At 38.8% G+C, this 15,067-nt stretch overlaps 1 protein-coding gene across 2 annotated transcripts in view; it reads left to right on the plus strand.

Moving 5' to 3' along the window:
- The window catches only part of FMN2 (formin 2), a 376,950-nt gene that overhangs the window by 81,359 nt on the left and 280,524 nt on the right, over positions 1-15,067 (plus strand). For both annotated transcript variants that reach the window (XM_053909367.1, XM_019423300.2), the window contains exon 3: positions 12,826-12,973. In XM_053909367.1, coding sequence (XP_053765342.1) covers positions 12,826-12,973 — 148 coding nt within the window. The remainder of the gene's footprint in view (positions 1-12,825; positions 12,974-15,067) is intronic.

A 15,067-nucleotide genomic window follows, 5' to 3' on the forward strand; every position in this document is an offset into this window, starting at 1 on the left:
TTTAGAGCGGCTAAAACATGGGATTTGTATAAATGTTTGTCACTGAACAGAGTCCCAAGCAGAGGGCAACAATCAGCTGGGTTTGAGGCAGATCAAACCATTTGTTTAAATTCCAAACCAGTGACTGCTTATGAAATTTTATTTTTGTATACTTAAATAATATTAATTACCTGCTCAAAACCTGTAAGTCTCTGCAGAGGACTTTCTTTTTAATGCATCTATGTTGCCCATGCTCATTTTCAGAGGAAGGGAGGGAGAGAATGTTGAGTCAGGAAATTGATTACTGTATGGCAGGTGTGAGTCTGAGACAAAGACCCTAAAACTTGCTTCAAAGGAGGGATATTTTTTTTTCTTTTTAAAATACCTCCAACAGCTAAAGTAGAGCAGGGTAGAGCTGGTGGTCTGGAGATCCTCATTGGCCCCAGGATGGTAAGACAGAAAATCCACTTTTGTTGTGGAAAGGCTTCATGCAAAATAGAAAAGGTGTGTCCATAGCTGTGTCCAGAAAAGACAAAGCAAGTGTTTTGACCAAAAAGATGGAATTTGAACATCTGCAGGTTAGTAGGAATCACTGAGGAAGTCATATATGTGTTAGATTACTAGAAACAATTGTTAATCATCTGAGTAATAATACACAGGAAAGACAGGAGGCAAGAAGAAAAATAATGTCTAGAAACATACAAAAAATGATATATTTTGCTGCTTGAGAAGGCTTTTAAAAGTTTTAGAAAGAGTGGTGCAACAATAGATTTATGCAATTTTAAGTTCATTTACTTTTTTTTTTTTGTTTTATTTATTGATGTTGGGCTCAAACTCACCACCCTAAGATCAAGAGTTGCATAATCTCCCAACTGAGCTAGTCAAATGCTTCTGCTCCTAAGTTCATTTACTCTTAATCATATTTGCTGAAATCTAAAAAAATGGAAGTTAAAACTTTTTCTTTTGTGATAGCAGACATGTAACTATCAATTTTATAAACTACATATTTACCTAACAGCTTGCATTGTTTACTATGGCAAATTAATTTCCCCTTACAATGCTGTACTATTAGCTAATATTTTATAGGATGACCATCTTCTGAAGCTGTAGAAGTGTAGATAACTTGATAACATTTCCCAGCGTATCTGGTATGAAGTAGTAGCTCACAATTAATTACTCCTGAGAACTGAAGTAATTGTGTGGTAGTGAGAAATGTGTGGGAGTCTGTGGCTTCATTAAAATGGGTCTTTCTTAGTCATTGTTGTATTAAATGTCAGTTACCAAGAGAAATGATAGCTTTTGTTAAGGCTATGCATTGCTGTGTATTGTATGGTTTATTTCTAGTTTTTCCAGAAGTATTACAATAAAAGTCTTCATGACTGCATTATCTGAAAGAAAAGTAGTAAAAGATTATAATATTAACTGTTATTCCATTTGCAATAACGTGGATGGAACTAGAGTGTGTTATGATAAGAGAAATACGTCAGTCAGAGAAAGACAAATACCATTTGATTTCACTCATATGTGGAATTTAAGAAATAAAACATGAATATAGGGGAAGGGAGGAAAAAAGAGAGAGGGAAGAAATCATAAGAGACTCTTTAAAAAAATTTGTAATTTTTTTTTTTTTGAGACAGAGACAGAACATGAGCAGGGGAGGGGCAGAGAGAGAGGGAGACACAGAATCTGAAGCAGGCTCCAGGCTCTGAGCTATCAGCACAGAGCCCAACGCGGGGCTCAAACTCACAAACCACAAGATCATGATTTGAACTGAAGTCGGATGCTTAACTGACTGAGCCAGGTGCTCCAAAAGACTCTTAAATACAGAGAACAAACTGAGGGTTGATGGAGGGAGATGGTGGGGGATGGACTAAATTGGTGATGGGCATTAAGGAGGGCACTTGTAATGAGCACTGGGTGTTATATGTGAGTGATGAATCACAGATAAATTCTACACCAATTTTACCATATATGTTAATGGAATTTACCATATGTTAATTAGAATTTAAATAAAAATTGATATCAAAATGAAATAAAATATTTAAAAAGGTATTATGAATAATTGTAGTTGGAACTATTTATTGAATACTTATTAGAGCTTGAAGGACTGTAATTTGCAAAAATTATATCATGATTTCTTCATTTTACAGAGGGAATATTGAGGTTCAGGGAGATTACCTAACTTGTTCAAAATTAAGAGTAGGAACCAAGGTTTAAATTAATTTTTTTAAACTCTAAAAGTATCCTAATTGCCACAATATCCTATCTCTTCCTCTTGTTCTTTTATTTCTATCAGCTGGATAATGCTAGAAGCGGTGTTAAATACTTAATTCAGCCAGATGCCAAGTTATATTCAGCTTGGATTAAAAAAAAACATTATTTTGCAAGGAATCAGAGTAATATCTGTGTATTACAGGAAAGTTTATATGCTTAGTTGGATGTGGGAAATCTTACTTTCTTTTTCTGAATTTGGTATGACCTTGGATAAGTTGACTGACCTTCTTGGGTGATATTCACAGCATCATTGATGTTATATGATGCATTCTTATCAATGCTGCAAGCAAGGTTGGTTAGACATATTTCCTTCCTAATGTTTGATAAAGAAAGGCACATTTAGACTTGAATTATTATTTTTTTCTTCATGGTCAACCAACAATTCAGATGTCAAGTTGAAGAGAAATTAACTTCTACATATAGGTCAAATGCTATTTTATTTATTTATTTATTTATTTATTTATTTATTTATTTATTTATTTAAATGCTTTTTAAAAATCACATAACTGTGTCTCCTTCCTCATGTCTAAATTTGATCCACTTACTAAGAGAATCTCTGCAGGTCCTGACCAGCCCTTCTTGTCAGTGCATTACTGACCCGAGCACCTGTTTGGTATCTGTGCCTGATTAATTATTAGTGAACTTTCTTCTGAGCCCTTAATGCGTCCTCTGTTTTGTCCACATTCTTTTAAAGTCTCTAGAGGAGAAAATGATAAGCTGAATATTGCTAATTTAAATGTTTAAATTCAGATGTAATATCTCTTAAGAATTGAGCTAATTAATACCATAAGTTTATAAGTTTAATATTATTCATTGTTTGGAATCTTAATTCTTACTCTTGTCCTTTTGTGTATCCCCCTATGTTCCCCCTTATGTTAGTGGTGCATGGCAAGGAAAACATGTGATATTTCCTTTTCAACTGATATCTTAAATATTTGGATTAACAGTAGTCATAACATGACCAATCACGTCCTCTATAAAGATAATCAGAAATAGGAGTTATACTATTCCCAGTTCCTATCAGTTTCAGTAGTAGGATTTAGTGATTCATCAATTACATATAACACCCAGTACTCATCATAACAGGTGCCTTCCTTAATACCCATTGCCCATTTAACCCATCCCCCTGCCCACCTCCCTCCAGAAACCCTCAGTTTCTCTATAGTTAAGAGTCTGTTATGCTTTGTCTCTTTTCCCCCACATATATTCATCTGTTTCATTTCTTAAATTCCAATATGAGTGAAATCATGTGATATTTGTCTTTCTCTCCTGACTTATTTCACTTCGCATAATACACTTTAGCTCTATCCATGTCGTTGCAAATGGCAAGATTTCGTTCCTTTTTTGGCTGAGTAATACTCCATTGTATATATTTGTACTACAACTTCTTTATCTATTCATCAACTCTGATGACAATACTAAACAACCATTAGAACTAATATATGAATTTAAGAATGAAACAAAGGTGAACATATGAAAATTTGGCTATTGTTGACAGTTCTGCTGGAAACATGGGGTACATGTGCCCCTATGCATCAGCACTCCTGTATTCCTTGGGCAAATTCCTAGCAGTGCCATTGCTGGGTCACAGTGTAGTTCTATTTTAATTTTTTGAGGAACCTCCACACTGTTTTCCAGAGCGGCTGCACCAGTTTGCATTCCCACCAACAGTGCAAGAGGGTTCCCATTTTGCTACATCCTCGCCAGCATCTCTAGTCTCCTGATTTTAGCCACTCTGACGGGTATGAGGTGATATCTCAGTGTGGCTTTGATGCGTATTTCTGTTGAAGAGTGACGTTGAGCATCTTTTCATGTGTCTGTTGGCCATCTGGATGTCTTCTTTGGAAAAGTGTCTATTCATGTCTTTGCCCATTTCTTTAATGGATTATTTGTTTTTTGGGTGTTGAGTTTGGTGAATTCTTTATAGATTTTGGATACTAGCCCTTTATCCAATATGCCATTTGTAAATATCTTTTCCCATTCTGTCGGTTGCCTTTTAGTTTTGTTGATTGTTTCCTTTGCAGTGCAGAAGCTTTTTATCTTGATGAGGTCCTAATAGTTTATTTATGCTTTTAATTCCCTTGCCTTTGGAGACATGTCGAGCAAGAAATTGCTGCAGCTGAGGTCAAAGAGGTTGTTGCCTGCTTTCTCCTGTGGGTTTTGATGGTTTTCTGTCTCACATCTAGGTCTTTCATCCATTTTGAGTTTATTTTTGTGTATGGTTTAAGAAGGTGGTCTAGTTTCATTCTTCTGCATGTTGGTGTCCAGTTGTCCCAGCACCATTTGCTAAAGAGACTGTCTTTTTTCCTGACATGTTCCTGATCTTAGGGGGAAAGTTTTTCCCCACTGAGGATGATATTAATTGTGGGCTTTTCATATATGACTTTTATGATGTTAAACTATGTATGTTCCTTCTATCCCAACTTGAGGGTTGTAATTAAGAAAGTATACTGTATTTTCTCAAATGCTTTTTTCTGCATCTATTGACAGGATCATATGGTTCTTATCCTTTCTTCTATTAATGTGATGTATAGAATTACCAGCCCTGCAGCCAAAGAGTGAATCCCACTTGATCATGGTGAATAATTCTTTTTATATGCTGTTGAATTCGATTTGCTAGTATCTTCTTGAGAATTTTTGCACCCACATGTGATTCTCCTTTTTATTGGGCTCTCTCTCTAGTTTGGGAATCAGCATAATGCTGGCCTCATAGAATGAGTCCGGAAGCTTTCATTTCATTTATATTTTTTGGAGTAGCTTGAGAAGTATAGGTATTAACTCCACCTTAAATGTCTGATAGAATTCCCCTGGGAAGCCATCTGGTCCAGGACTCTTATTTGTTGGGAGATTTTTGACAACTGATTCAATTTATTTGTTGGTTATGGGTCTGTTCAAATTTTCTATTTCTTCCCATTTGAGTTTTGTTAGTGTGAGGGTGTCTAGGAATTTGTCCATTTTTTCCAGGTTGTCCAGTTTGTTGGCATGTAATTTGTCATAGTATTCTCTGATAATTGTTTGTATTTCTGTGGTGTTGATGTGATCTGTGATGTGATCCTTTTTCATTTGTGATTTAATCTATTTGGGTCCTCTCTTTTCTTTTTTGAGAAGTTTGGCTAGGGGTTTATCAATTTTGTTTATTTTTTCAAAAACCCAGCTCTTACATTCATTGATGTATTCTACCTTTTTAAAAAAATTCTATATTGTTTATTTCTGCTCTAATCTTTATTTCTCTTCTTCTGCTGGCCATGGGGTTTCTTTGTTTCTTTGCTGTTCTGCTTCTGCTTTAGATGAGTCATTAGGTTTTGTATTTGGGATTTTTCTTGTTTCTTGAGATAGGCCTGGATTGCAGGGTATTTTCCTGTTAGGACTGCCTTTGCTGCATCCCAAAGAGTTTGGACTGTTGTGTTTTCATTTTCATTTGCTTCCATATGTTTTTTAAATTTCTTTTTTAATTGCCTGGCTGACCCATTCATTGTTTAGTAGGTTGCTCTTTAACCTCCATTCCTTTGGGGTTTTCCAATTTTTTTCTCGTGATTGAAACGATTTCAAACTTGATTTCAAGTGTCATAGCATTGTTATTTGCAAATATGCATGGTGTGATCTCAATTCTTTTATTTTTATTGAGGCCTCTCTCATGATCCAGTATGTGATCTATCTGGGAGAATTTTGCATGTGCACTTGAGAAGAATGTGTATACTGCTTCTTTTGGATGAAAAGTTCTGAATGCATCTGTCAAGTCCATTTGGTCCAATGGATCATTCAAAGCCATTGTTTTTTTTTTGATTTTGCCTAGAAGATCTGTCCATTCACTAAGTCCCCTGAAATTACCATATTCTTATTAATAAGATTGCTTATGTTTGTGATTAATTATTTTATATATTTGGGTGAATTCAATTGGAGGCATAAACATTTATAATTGTTAGCTCTTCTTGATGGATAGACCACGTAAATATGATAAAATGCCCCTCTCCATCTCTTCTTACAGACTTTAGTTTAAATCTAGTTTGTGTGATGTAAGTATGGCTACTCCAGCGTTCTTTTGACTTCCATAGCATGATAGATGGTTCTCCATCCCCTCACTTTCAATCTGAGGTTGCCTTTAGGTCTAAAAATGGTTCTCTTGTAGACAGCATATAGATGGATCTTGTTTTTTTAAATTTTTTTTTAATGTTTATTTATTTTTGAGAGAGGAGACAGAGCGTGAGTGGGGGAGGGGCAGAGAGAGAGGGAGACACAGAATCCGAAGCAGGCTCCAGGTTCTGAGCCTGTCAGCATAGAGCCCGACACAGGGCTTGAACTCACAAACCCTGAGGTCATGACCTGAGCTGAGTCAGACACCTAACTAACCGAGCCACCCAGGTGCTCCTGGATCTTGTTTTTTAATCCATTCTGATACCCTCTGTCTTTTAATTGGAGCATTTAGTCCTTTTACATTCAGCATTATTATTGAAAGATATGGATTTAGCGTCCTTGTGTTATTTGTAGGTTTCATGGTTGTGGTGATGTGTCTGGTCTTTTGTAGTCTTTGCAGCATTCCACTCACAGAGTATCCCTTACGATCTCTTGCAGGGCTGGTTTAGTGGTCATGAACTCCCTCAGTTTTTGTCTGTCTGGGAAAGCCTTTATCCCTCCTTCTATTCTGGATGCAGCCTTGCTGGATAGAGAATTCTTGGCTGCATATTTTTCCTATTCAGCACATTGAATGTTTCCTGCCACTCCCTTCTGGCCTGCTAAGTTCTGGAGGACGGGTCTGCTACTACCTTTATGTGCCTACCCTTGTAGTTTAAGGTGCATTTGTCCCTAGCTGCTTTCAGAATTCCCTCTTTATCTTTGTATTTTGCCAGTTTCACTATGATATGCCATGGAGAAGACCTATTCCTGTTAAACCTGAAGGGAGTTTTCTGTGCCTCCTTGAGTTGGATATCTGCTCCCTTCCACAGAATAGGGAAGTTCTCATTTATAATTTATTCAAGTAATCCTTCTGCCCCTTTCTCTCTCTCTTTTTCTGGAACTCCTATGATATGGATATTATTAAGTTTCATTGAATCACTTCGTTCTCTTATTCTCCCCTCATGGTCTAATATTTTCTTATCTCTCTTTTTCTCGGCTCTATCATTTTCCATAATTTTATCTTCTATTTCATTTATTCTCCACTCTGCTTCTTTCATCTTGTTCTTACTGCAATTAGTTTATTTTGCACCTGCTTTATAGCATTTTTAATTCATCATGACTATTTTTTAGTTCTTGATCTCTGCAGCAATAAATTCTCTGCTGTCCTCTGTTTTTTTCAAGCCCAGTGATTAATCTTATGCCTATTATTCTAAATTCTTAGCAAATATCTTGTTTATATCTGTTTTGAGCAATTCTCTGGCCGCCATTCTTCCTGGAGTTTCTTTTGAGGTGAATTCTTCCTTTTCATCATTTTGGCTAGTGTTCTGTCCCTTACTTGTTGTAATAGTTTGTTAATGTGTCCTGTACCTGCGAGCACTACTATATTAAAAAGGGGTTATACACTGTTCAGGGCCTGGCCTTTCAGGAGGTGTTTTCGTAATATGTTACATGCTCTCTGTTGTTGTGAGTCTGGTTGCTTTGTCTCCCTGCTTTTAATAGTGGTTTGGACCTTCCACCATGAAGTAACCCTGGAAAAACAATTTTATTTTATTTTATTTTATTTATTTATTTATTTATTTTTCAACGTTTTTATTATTTATTTTTTTGGGACAGAGAGAGACAGAGCATGAACGGGGGAGGGACAGAGAGAGAGGGAGACACAGAATCGGAAACAGGCTCCAGGCTCTGAGCCATCAGCCCAGAGCCTGACGCGGGGCTCGAACTCACGTACCGTGAGATCGTGACCTGGCTGAAGTCGGACGCTTAACCGACTGCGCCACCCAGGCGCCCCTGGAAAAACAATTTTAAAAAGAGGGTGGTGGTGGAAGAAGCCTTATCCCATACAAAGAGAGAAATGACAGGGGTGGGCAAAAAGAAAAAAAAAAAAAAGAAAATTGACCAGACAGAGTAACCATATGACTTAATCCTGAGAGAGAGAGGAAGATAAATAAGAAGGAGATACAGAAGAGGCGTAAAAATAATAGATTCAATATGTCTGCTTAAAGAAACCAACAACCAGAATAACCAGACTAGAGAACAAAGACATTAGAGGAAGGAAAGGAAGGAAATAAAAAGGAATATATATATATATAAAATAAGAATTGACCAAGAATCAAATCAGAAAATGCAAAACCGCTGGGTGCCTGGGAGCCAGTGGCTGTGCTGGTCTGGAGGAAGGGGTTGTCTGGTTGGTCAGTGCCAATCAAACACTGGTAAATTCACAGTGACCAGACTTGGAGGGGTGTGACTTGGTAGGAGGCAGGTCCCGCCTCCACTGTGGGCCCTTTGTTCCCTAGAGCCTCATCTTGTTGGTGACGGGGATAAAAATGGTGACACCCCAGTCTCTCCTCCCCAGACTGGGTGTCCCAAACACTCTGTTTAAGCCATCTGCACAGCGCTGTGCATGTGGGAGCAGGCTGGGTATGTTCTGCTCCACAGCCTCTTGCACCTCCCAGGTGCTCAGCGGGATTCAAACCCCCATGTCTTAAAGGGTCCCACTACATGCCCACGGTTTCCGGGAAGTGCCACTCTGCCCAGCCAGATTACAAAGGGCCTCCAGCTCCTCACAGTGCCGCGTGGGCGGGAACAGGGTGGTTTGTCCCACTCCACCATCTCCTGCACCTCCCTGGCACATGGCTGGGATGCAAACCCCGTTGTCTTAAAGGATCTCGCTCTGCTCACCCCAGTTCCAGAAAAATGCCACTCCACCCCAGTGATAGAGGGCCTCTGGCTCCCCCCACAGTGCTGAGCTGGTGCAGATGAGGCCGTCTGTCCCGCTCCACAGTCTCCTGTGCTTCCCTGGTGCTTGGTTGGGATTCAAACCATCAGTCTTAAAGGATCCCACCTGTACACCCTGGTTCTAGGGTAGAGCCCCTCAGCCCAGCCAGCCGACAAAGGGTCTCTGACTGGCGGGTGCAGGCAGGGTCTTTTGTCCTTGGAATGGCTATATGCCTTCTTCACAGAGCACTCAAGGGAGGGGATTGCTTTCTCTCACTGAGGACTGCACCTCTGTGCTAGTTACCAAGACTGGGACTGGCTCCCCTTCTCCCCAGGCACGTCAACAGGGCAGCTGGCCCCAGTCCAGAGAAAGCCAGGCACTTAGAAATTAGATCTTTGTCTTTTTTTTCCGTTCCCCGGTCCATGGCTTTTCTTTGGTCCAAATACAATCCTACACTTCAACAGCCTCTCTTTCTCTTCCTTTTGTCTTTCCAAAGAAAGGGATCCCTCCCCTGTCTTCCTATGCCTCCCATTTTATCTCTCCAAGTTTTCAACTGTGCACCTATGGCCCACCAAGTTGTCCCCATGGGCCCCTGGAGATGTCTCCGTCACTCTGCAGCTCATACTCTTGGAATTCCAAGTTCTCTGACCTCAACACTGCTGTGTTTGAGGGATGGGGGAACTTCGGGTCCCCCGACTTTGCTGCCAGGTTGACCCTGTTCCTATTTTTCTTTATATTGTATAATTGCTGGTAGGTTTAGATAAAACAGGTAACATAATAGATTTGTTTTCCATGTGGCATCCAGAAAGTACCTTTTTGGTGTCTTGTTATGTATATGAAGAAAATGAGCTACTGCTGTTGCTCATACTGACAAACCATCTTTTTACTTCTTTTTTATCTGCCAGTTCTGTTAGTTCAGTTAAGTGGCTTTTATGTAGTCATCCTAGCGTTGTCAATTGCTAGGGGAGATTTGTAGGACCTGTGTACATTCTTCATGGGCTGAAGGAGTTTTCAGTCAATCTGAGGAAAGATGAGATGCACTCAGTAAGGTGTTATGCCACCATCCTGCATGGCATACCGTTACTTCTGAAAATGAATGGTGGCAGGGTGCTGTATCAGTGTTCTGATGCATGAGTGGTCCTTGTGAGGGGGAACTTCAGCTAGACTTTTCCCGAGAGATTAAATTCCATAATGAGGAGAACTGGGGAGTTATGGTACTGGAGTGAAGTTCGACTTAGGGAACATGGAGGGATGGATTTGGGTGGGGGGATTAGAGTCATATAGAAAAAATTAAATGCTAGGTTGAAGAGGTGGCATTTGTAGGTGCCAAAAAGCCACAAAAGAAATTTGTGTTTTGCTTATTTTCCGCTAGTAGAGCTCTGCTATGAAGGAAGGGTTTTGAGATTACCATCGTAGCATTGTGATATATTACGATACTGGAGCGTGGCTAAAAAACTGGACTGAACCAAATTTGTTGTTGTTGCTGTCTGTTTATGTGAAGTTTTATAAAGTGCTTTCAATGTACTTTGTATTTTGGTGAACTGTGCGATCCTAAAGTGAAACCGTTTATCCCCTTAGTCGTTGCTGCCTTTTTCATGTGGCACAAAGTCAGAGGCTGAGTGGGTCTGTTATCAGGATGATAAAGCTCTCTAGGCAAGAGTTGCTTTGTCAGGGAATGTATAGCTTGCTGCCTGGGTAGGTGCTTGACTACACTTTCCGCGAAAGGTTTAGGTATTGCAGAAACGAAAGAGGCAGGATTCTGTGCCTAACGTTTGGCAGCAGGCAAGGAGACATTTTCCTAAAGCAGTGGCTGGACGCACCACTGTCGGAGCATCAAGCCTTGACATATCCCTCACCCAAGTCTTACTCTGTTCTTGTAAGAATGAGGATATTCTCTGATATTTTTGTCAATCCTCGTAGACGGAATTACTTCAGTTTCACTACTGAGATCTCATTTCCAACATCATGTTAATTAAACAAACTACTAATTTCACCGGCGAAAAGCTATTTCTGACACGCAGTAGGCTGAAAAGCAAAGCCTTTGCTGTCGATCAAGAGAGGAATAGTTGAATGGGGCGCCTGGGTGGCTCAGTCGGTTAAGCGTCTAACTTGGACTCAGGTCACGATCTCACGGTTCATGTGTTCGAGCCCCACGTCTGTGCTGACAGCTCGGAGCCTGGAGCCTGCTTTGGATTCTGTGTCTACCTCTCTCTCTCTGCCCCTCCCCCACTTGCACTCTGTCTCTCTCTCAAAAATAAACATTAAAAAAATGTGTATGAACAGTTGAAACAGTATGGAAAGCTGAAATGCTTAGCCAGGTCTGCAATGTGACCCTTATGTAATACTAGCCAAATCCAGGAATCTGAATTCTCAAATAGGGCCAGTGTCTGTAAAGTTAAAGCTTAAACTACAGATATATACACTGTGTCTTACTGTCTATGCTGAACAATAATTTGTGAATTTATTAGATTAATTTGTTAAATGCATTATAGAAATAGCAATGCCTGTCCTGGGTTAACTCCATTTCCTTTATAATCTCAACACAGTGGTTACAGTACGGTTTTTTGTTGTTGTTGTTTGTTTTGTTTTATTTTTAATTTGCTCTTCACCTCTACAATACTGTTATTCTCTTTGTTTTACTTTAGGTTGACCATAAGCTATAGGCAAATATACCTACAAGTAAGGAAAATATCATGGAGAGAACCTAGGGCATGTATATTTTGAGTGCATGCATCCTAAAATGGTTAAACATGTTATTCTGAAATCCTAATGAGAAGTTTTCCAAGGTGTTTATAGGCCTCAAAGTGGCCTCCTTTGTGAGATTTCCACTTTGCTTCCTGGCATTAGGTGTAGTTATGAGCCTTCTCATTCTGTCCAGATTCTGTTAGTCTTCAGCTGGGAAGCACTTTCTTTGCCAGAAGATCCCTGTCCAATTTTTTTACTCTTGGCAAGTTCATTTACTTTTTCGTGGTTTTTGTCCCAAACATTTTGAAGCCTGGACCCATGATAAGTTGGTTTCCTAGGCTTTTTGTTGTTGAAGGCAAGGAAGCTATTATTGTTCTGTGGTGCCCAAGTACAGCCTGTCCTTTGACTTTGCCACAAGTGTTTAAACAGATTTTAAAGGGACATCATATTCAAATGTCTTAAAGATTCTAGTTCAGGGAGTTCTCTGAATGTCTGGATTTTCTGGTCTTATATTTCCTTGCAGATGCACACGGAATCTCCACCACAAAAAAAAAAATTATATTTTTCTATAGAAAATAAATTGAGATGTGCCTGGGTGGCTCAGTCAGTTAAGATTACAACTCTTAATTTCAGTTCAGGTCATGATCTCATGGTTCATGAGATTGAGTTCTGATTCAGGCTCTGTCCTGACAGCGTGGAGTCTGCTTGGGATTCTCTGTGCTAGCCCCTCCCCCATGCACTCTCTCTCTCTCTTTGTCTCAAAATAAATATTTTTAAAAAAAATAAATTGAAAAAGAAAGAAAAAGTTGAGACAAGTATGGTTATGAAATTGAAATAATTGTGTGAATGAATGTTGACATTATGAATCTACATTGGATAGTAGGCAATGCTGTTTTAATGTTTGATACACACACACACACACACCCTGCATATGTATGTATAAGATAAAAATGATGTTGTAATGTAACAATTAAAAAAACTTCATTTTTTCATGATTGAATTAAAATAGCTTTACATTTTATTTTTTTTTATTTTTATTTAAAAAATTTTAAATATAGCAAGATCAACTTTACACCTGGGCTGCAGTCAGCCAACCCACTCACTCACTGGATTATACAGAAGGGCAGTTTCCCCGACGAGTCCCACCTGTTTGGCCACCGTCTACACCTCCTGATGAAGAACACAGGTCTAAGGATGTTGAAACAGGTAGGAGCCCAGAATGTTCTAAAAGTGTGTGATGTAAAGTACTGTGCAGTGCTTACTGGGTACTAAGTCTTAAATTTCTCTTCTGTGTTTCTTAGATTATGATCTGCGGCTAACTCAAACAAAATCAGTAGGAGTCTTGTTAAACTGAAAATTCTTATGCTCCACTTTCAAGGCTGCTGAGTTAGAATTCTAGGGGATAGGGCACTGGAATTGTCCAGTTATTATCGTGTATATAAAAGTTTGTGAAATACTGCTTCAGGTGGCCAGTGGTAGCCACCACCTGAGGTTGAGGCTCCACATCCTGAGTTGGGCTGAGAATGCCAAAAGGAAATTTCTGTCTATTGCCTTCGAAGATGGTGGCCACCTTACCTCTTCACTCTGACCCTCTTCCTTTATTGCTTTCCTTGTGCTTTTCTTGATCCTTTTCTTAACTTCAGAGATAATGAGGACATAGAGATACAAGTTTCACTAAATCTAAATTTTGAGTAATCTTTTAAAAACTGTACAGTGTTCAAATGTATCTTAAGATTTTTCTTTTTGGTTGTTTTTCTCTTTGCATCTTTTGTTGTCTTTTAAAGTATTTTGTATTATTGGCTGGGAAGATAGAAAGATTAATGTCAGCTTTATATGGAGCCTGAAAGTGGGAAAGCACTTTGTATTTGTCTTAAGAATTAAGAATCACATTTGTGCAGCAATGTTTTATGAAATTTGGTTGTTTAATTCCTTTCTAAAAAGTTTTCAGTTTGGTATAATAAATTTCTGACTTCTCAGTGGACTGATCCATAAGTGGAGAGTAAATTGAAGGGCATCATTACTATTCAGATATCTATCTATCACCAAATTTTCCTAAAATAGTAGCATGAGTGTTAGAGTTAAGAATTTTGATTTTCCCCCACATTGACTTATAGAGAAAAAGTCATTAGAAACTCAATTTGGACTTGTAATAACCGGGTATAGCGTATGAGCATGAAATATCATTTACCAGCTTTGTAACCTTGGGCAAATTTCTTAATCCCTGTACTCAGTTTCCTCATCTGTCAAATGTCAGTAAGAATAGCATCTACTACATAGGGCTGTTTTGAGAATTATATGAGTTAATGCATGTTAAAGCATAGAATTAGCATCCAGAATGTTGCATTGGGCTTGGTATAAGTGTTTGCTATGGTTATTATAATTATTTCCATTATTTCACATCATTATTTATTACTTCCTCATGAGTTCCCTTTAAAACCAACAATAACCCACAGTGTTAAGGATTTTATTCTAGGCTCTTTTCCAAAGGTCTGCAAAGCAAACTCAGTGTTTATAATCCTGTATTTACCCTAGTCTCTGGAGGGATGCACTTATGTCTTTTCTTCTTTCTACTGAAGCCCAGAATGGGGGGCCCACACCCAACCCAGAATGACCCTTTTTTAATGTCAGATGCTTTCGAAACACTGCTTAGTGTTCACTAGATGGACTGTACTCCCTAAAATGAGCAACAAATGAAAGATAGGAGGTAGGAAATGTTGTTCCATGCAGGGCTCTGAATTTCTTATAACACAGTACAGTCGATCAAGGGCCAAGGTAGATTCCTTAATGCAAATATCTTCAGAGATGAAGGGTTCTAACATGATGGCACCTGAGAATAAAGCAATTACATAAAAGTGTATTTCATTTTAAAAAGAAAAACACAGGGGCTCCTGGGGTGGCTCAGTCGGTTGAGCGACTTCGGCTCAGGTCATGATCTCATGGTTCATGAGTTTGAGCCCCGCATCAGGCTCTGTGCTGACAGCTCAGAACCTGGAGCCTGCTTCAAATTTTGTGTCTCCCTCGCTCTCTGCCCCTCCCCCACTTGCTCTCTCTCTCAAAAATAAACATTAAAAATAAAAAAAAAAAAACCCACACAACTAAAAGTATTGATCCTGTTAAGTACACTGTATTATTCATGTTAAAAGTTACATTGATTACTTGGCAGGAAATAGCCAGGTATAGATACAGAAGAACTAAATTACAGTTTCATTGAGAGTTCTCTTAACTCTCTTAATGTCCTGTGTTTTACATCATGATTAGTGTGGTATTTTCATTTTATTCTTCTCTAGTATGTCTTTCTCC

The sequence above is a fragment of the Panthera pardus genome, unplaced genomic scaffold (genome assembly GCF_024362965.1).
Source record: "Panthera pardus isolate Hobbes unplaced genomic scaffold, ASM2436296v1 HiC_scaffold_21, whole genome shotgun sequence".
NCBI lineage: Eukaryota > Metazoa > Chordata > Mammalia > Carnivora > Felidae > Panthera > Panthera pardus.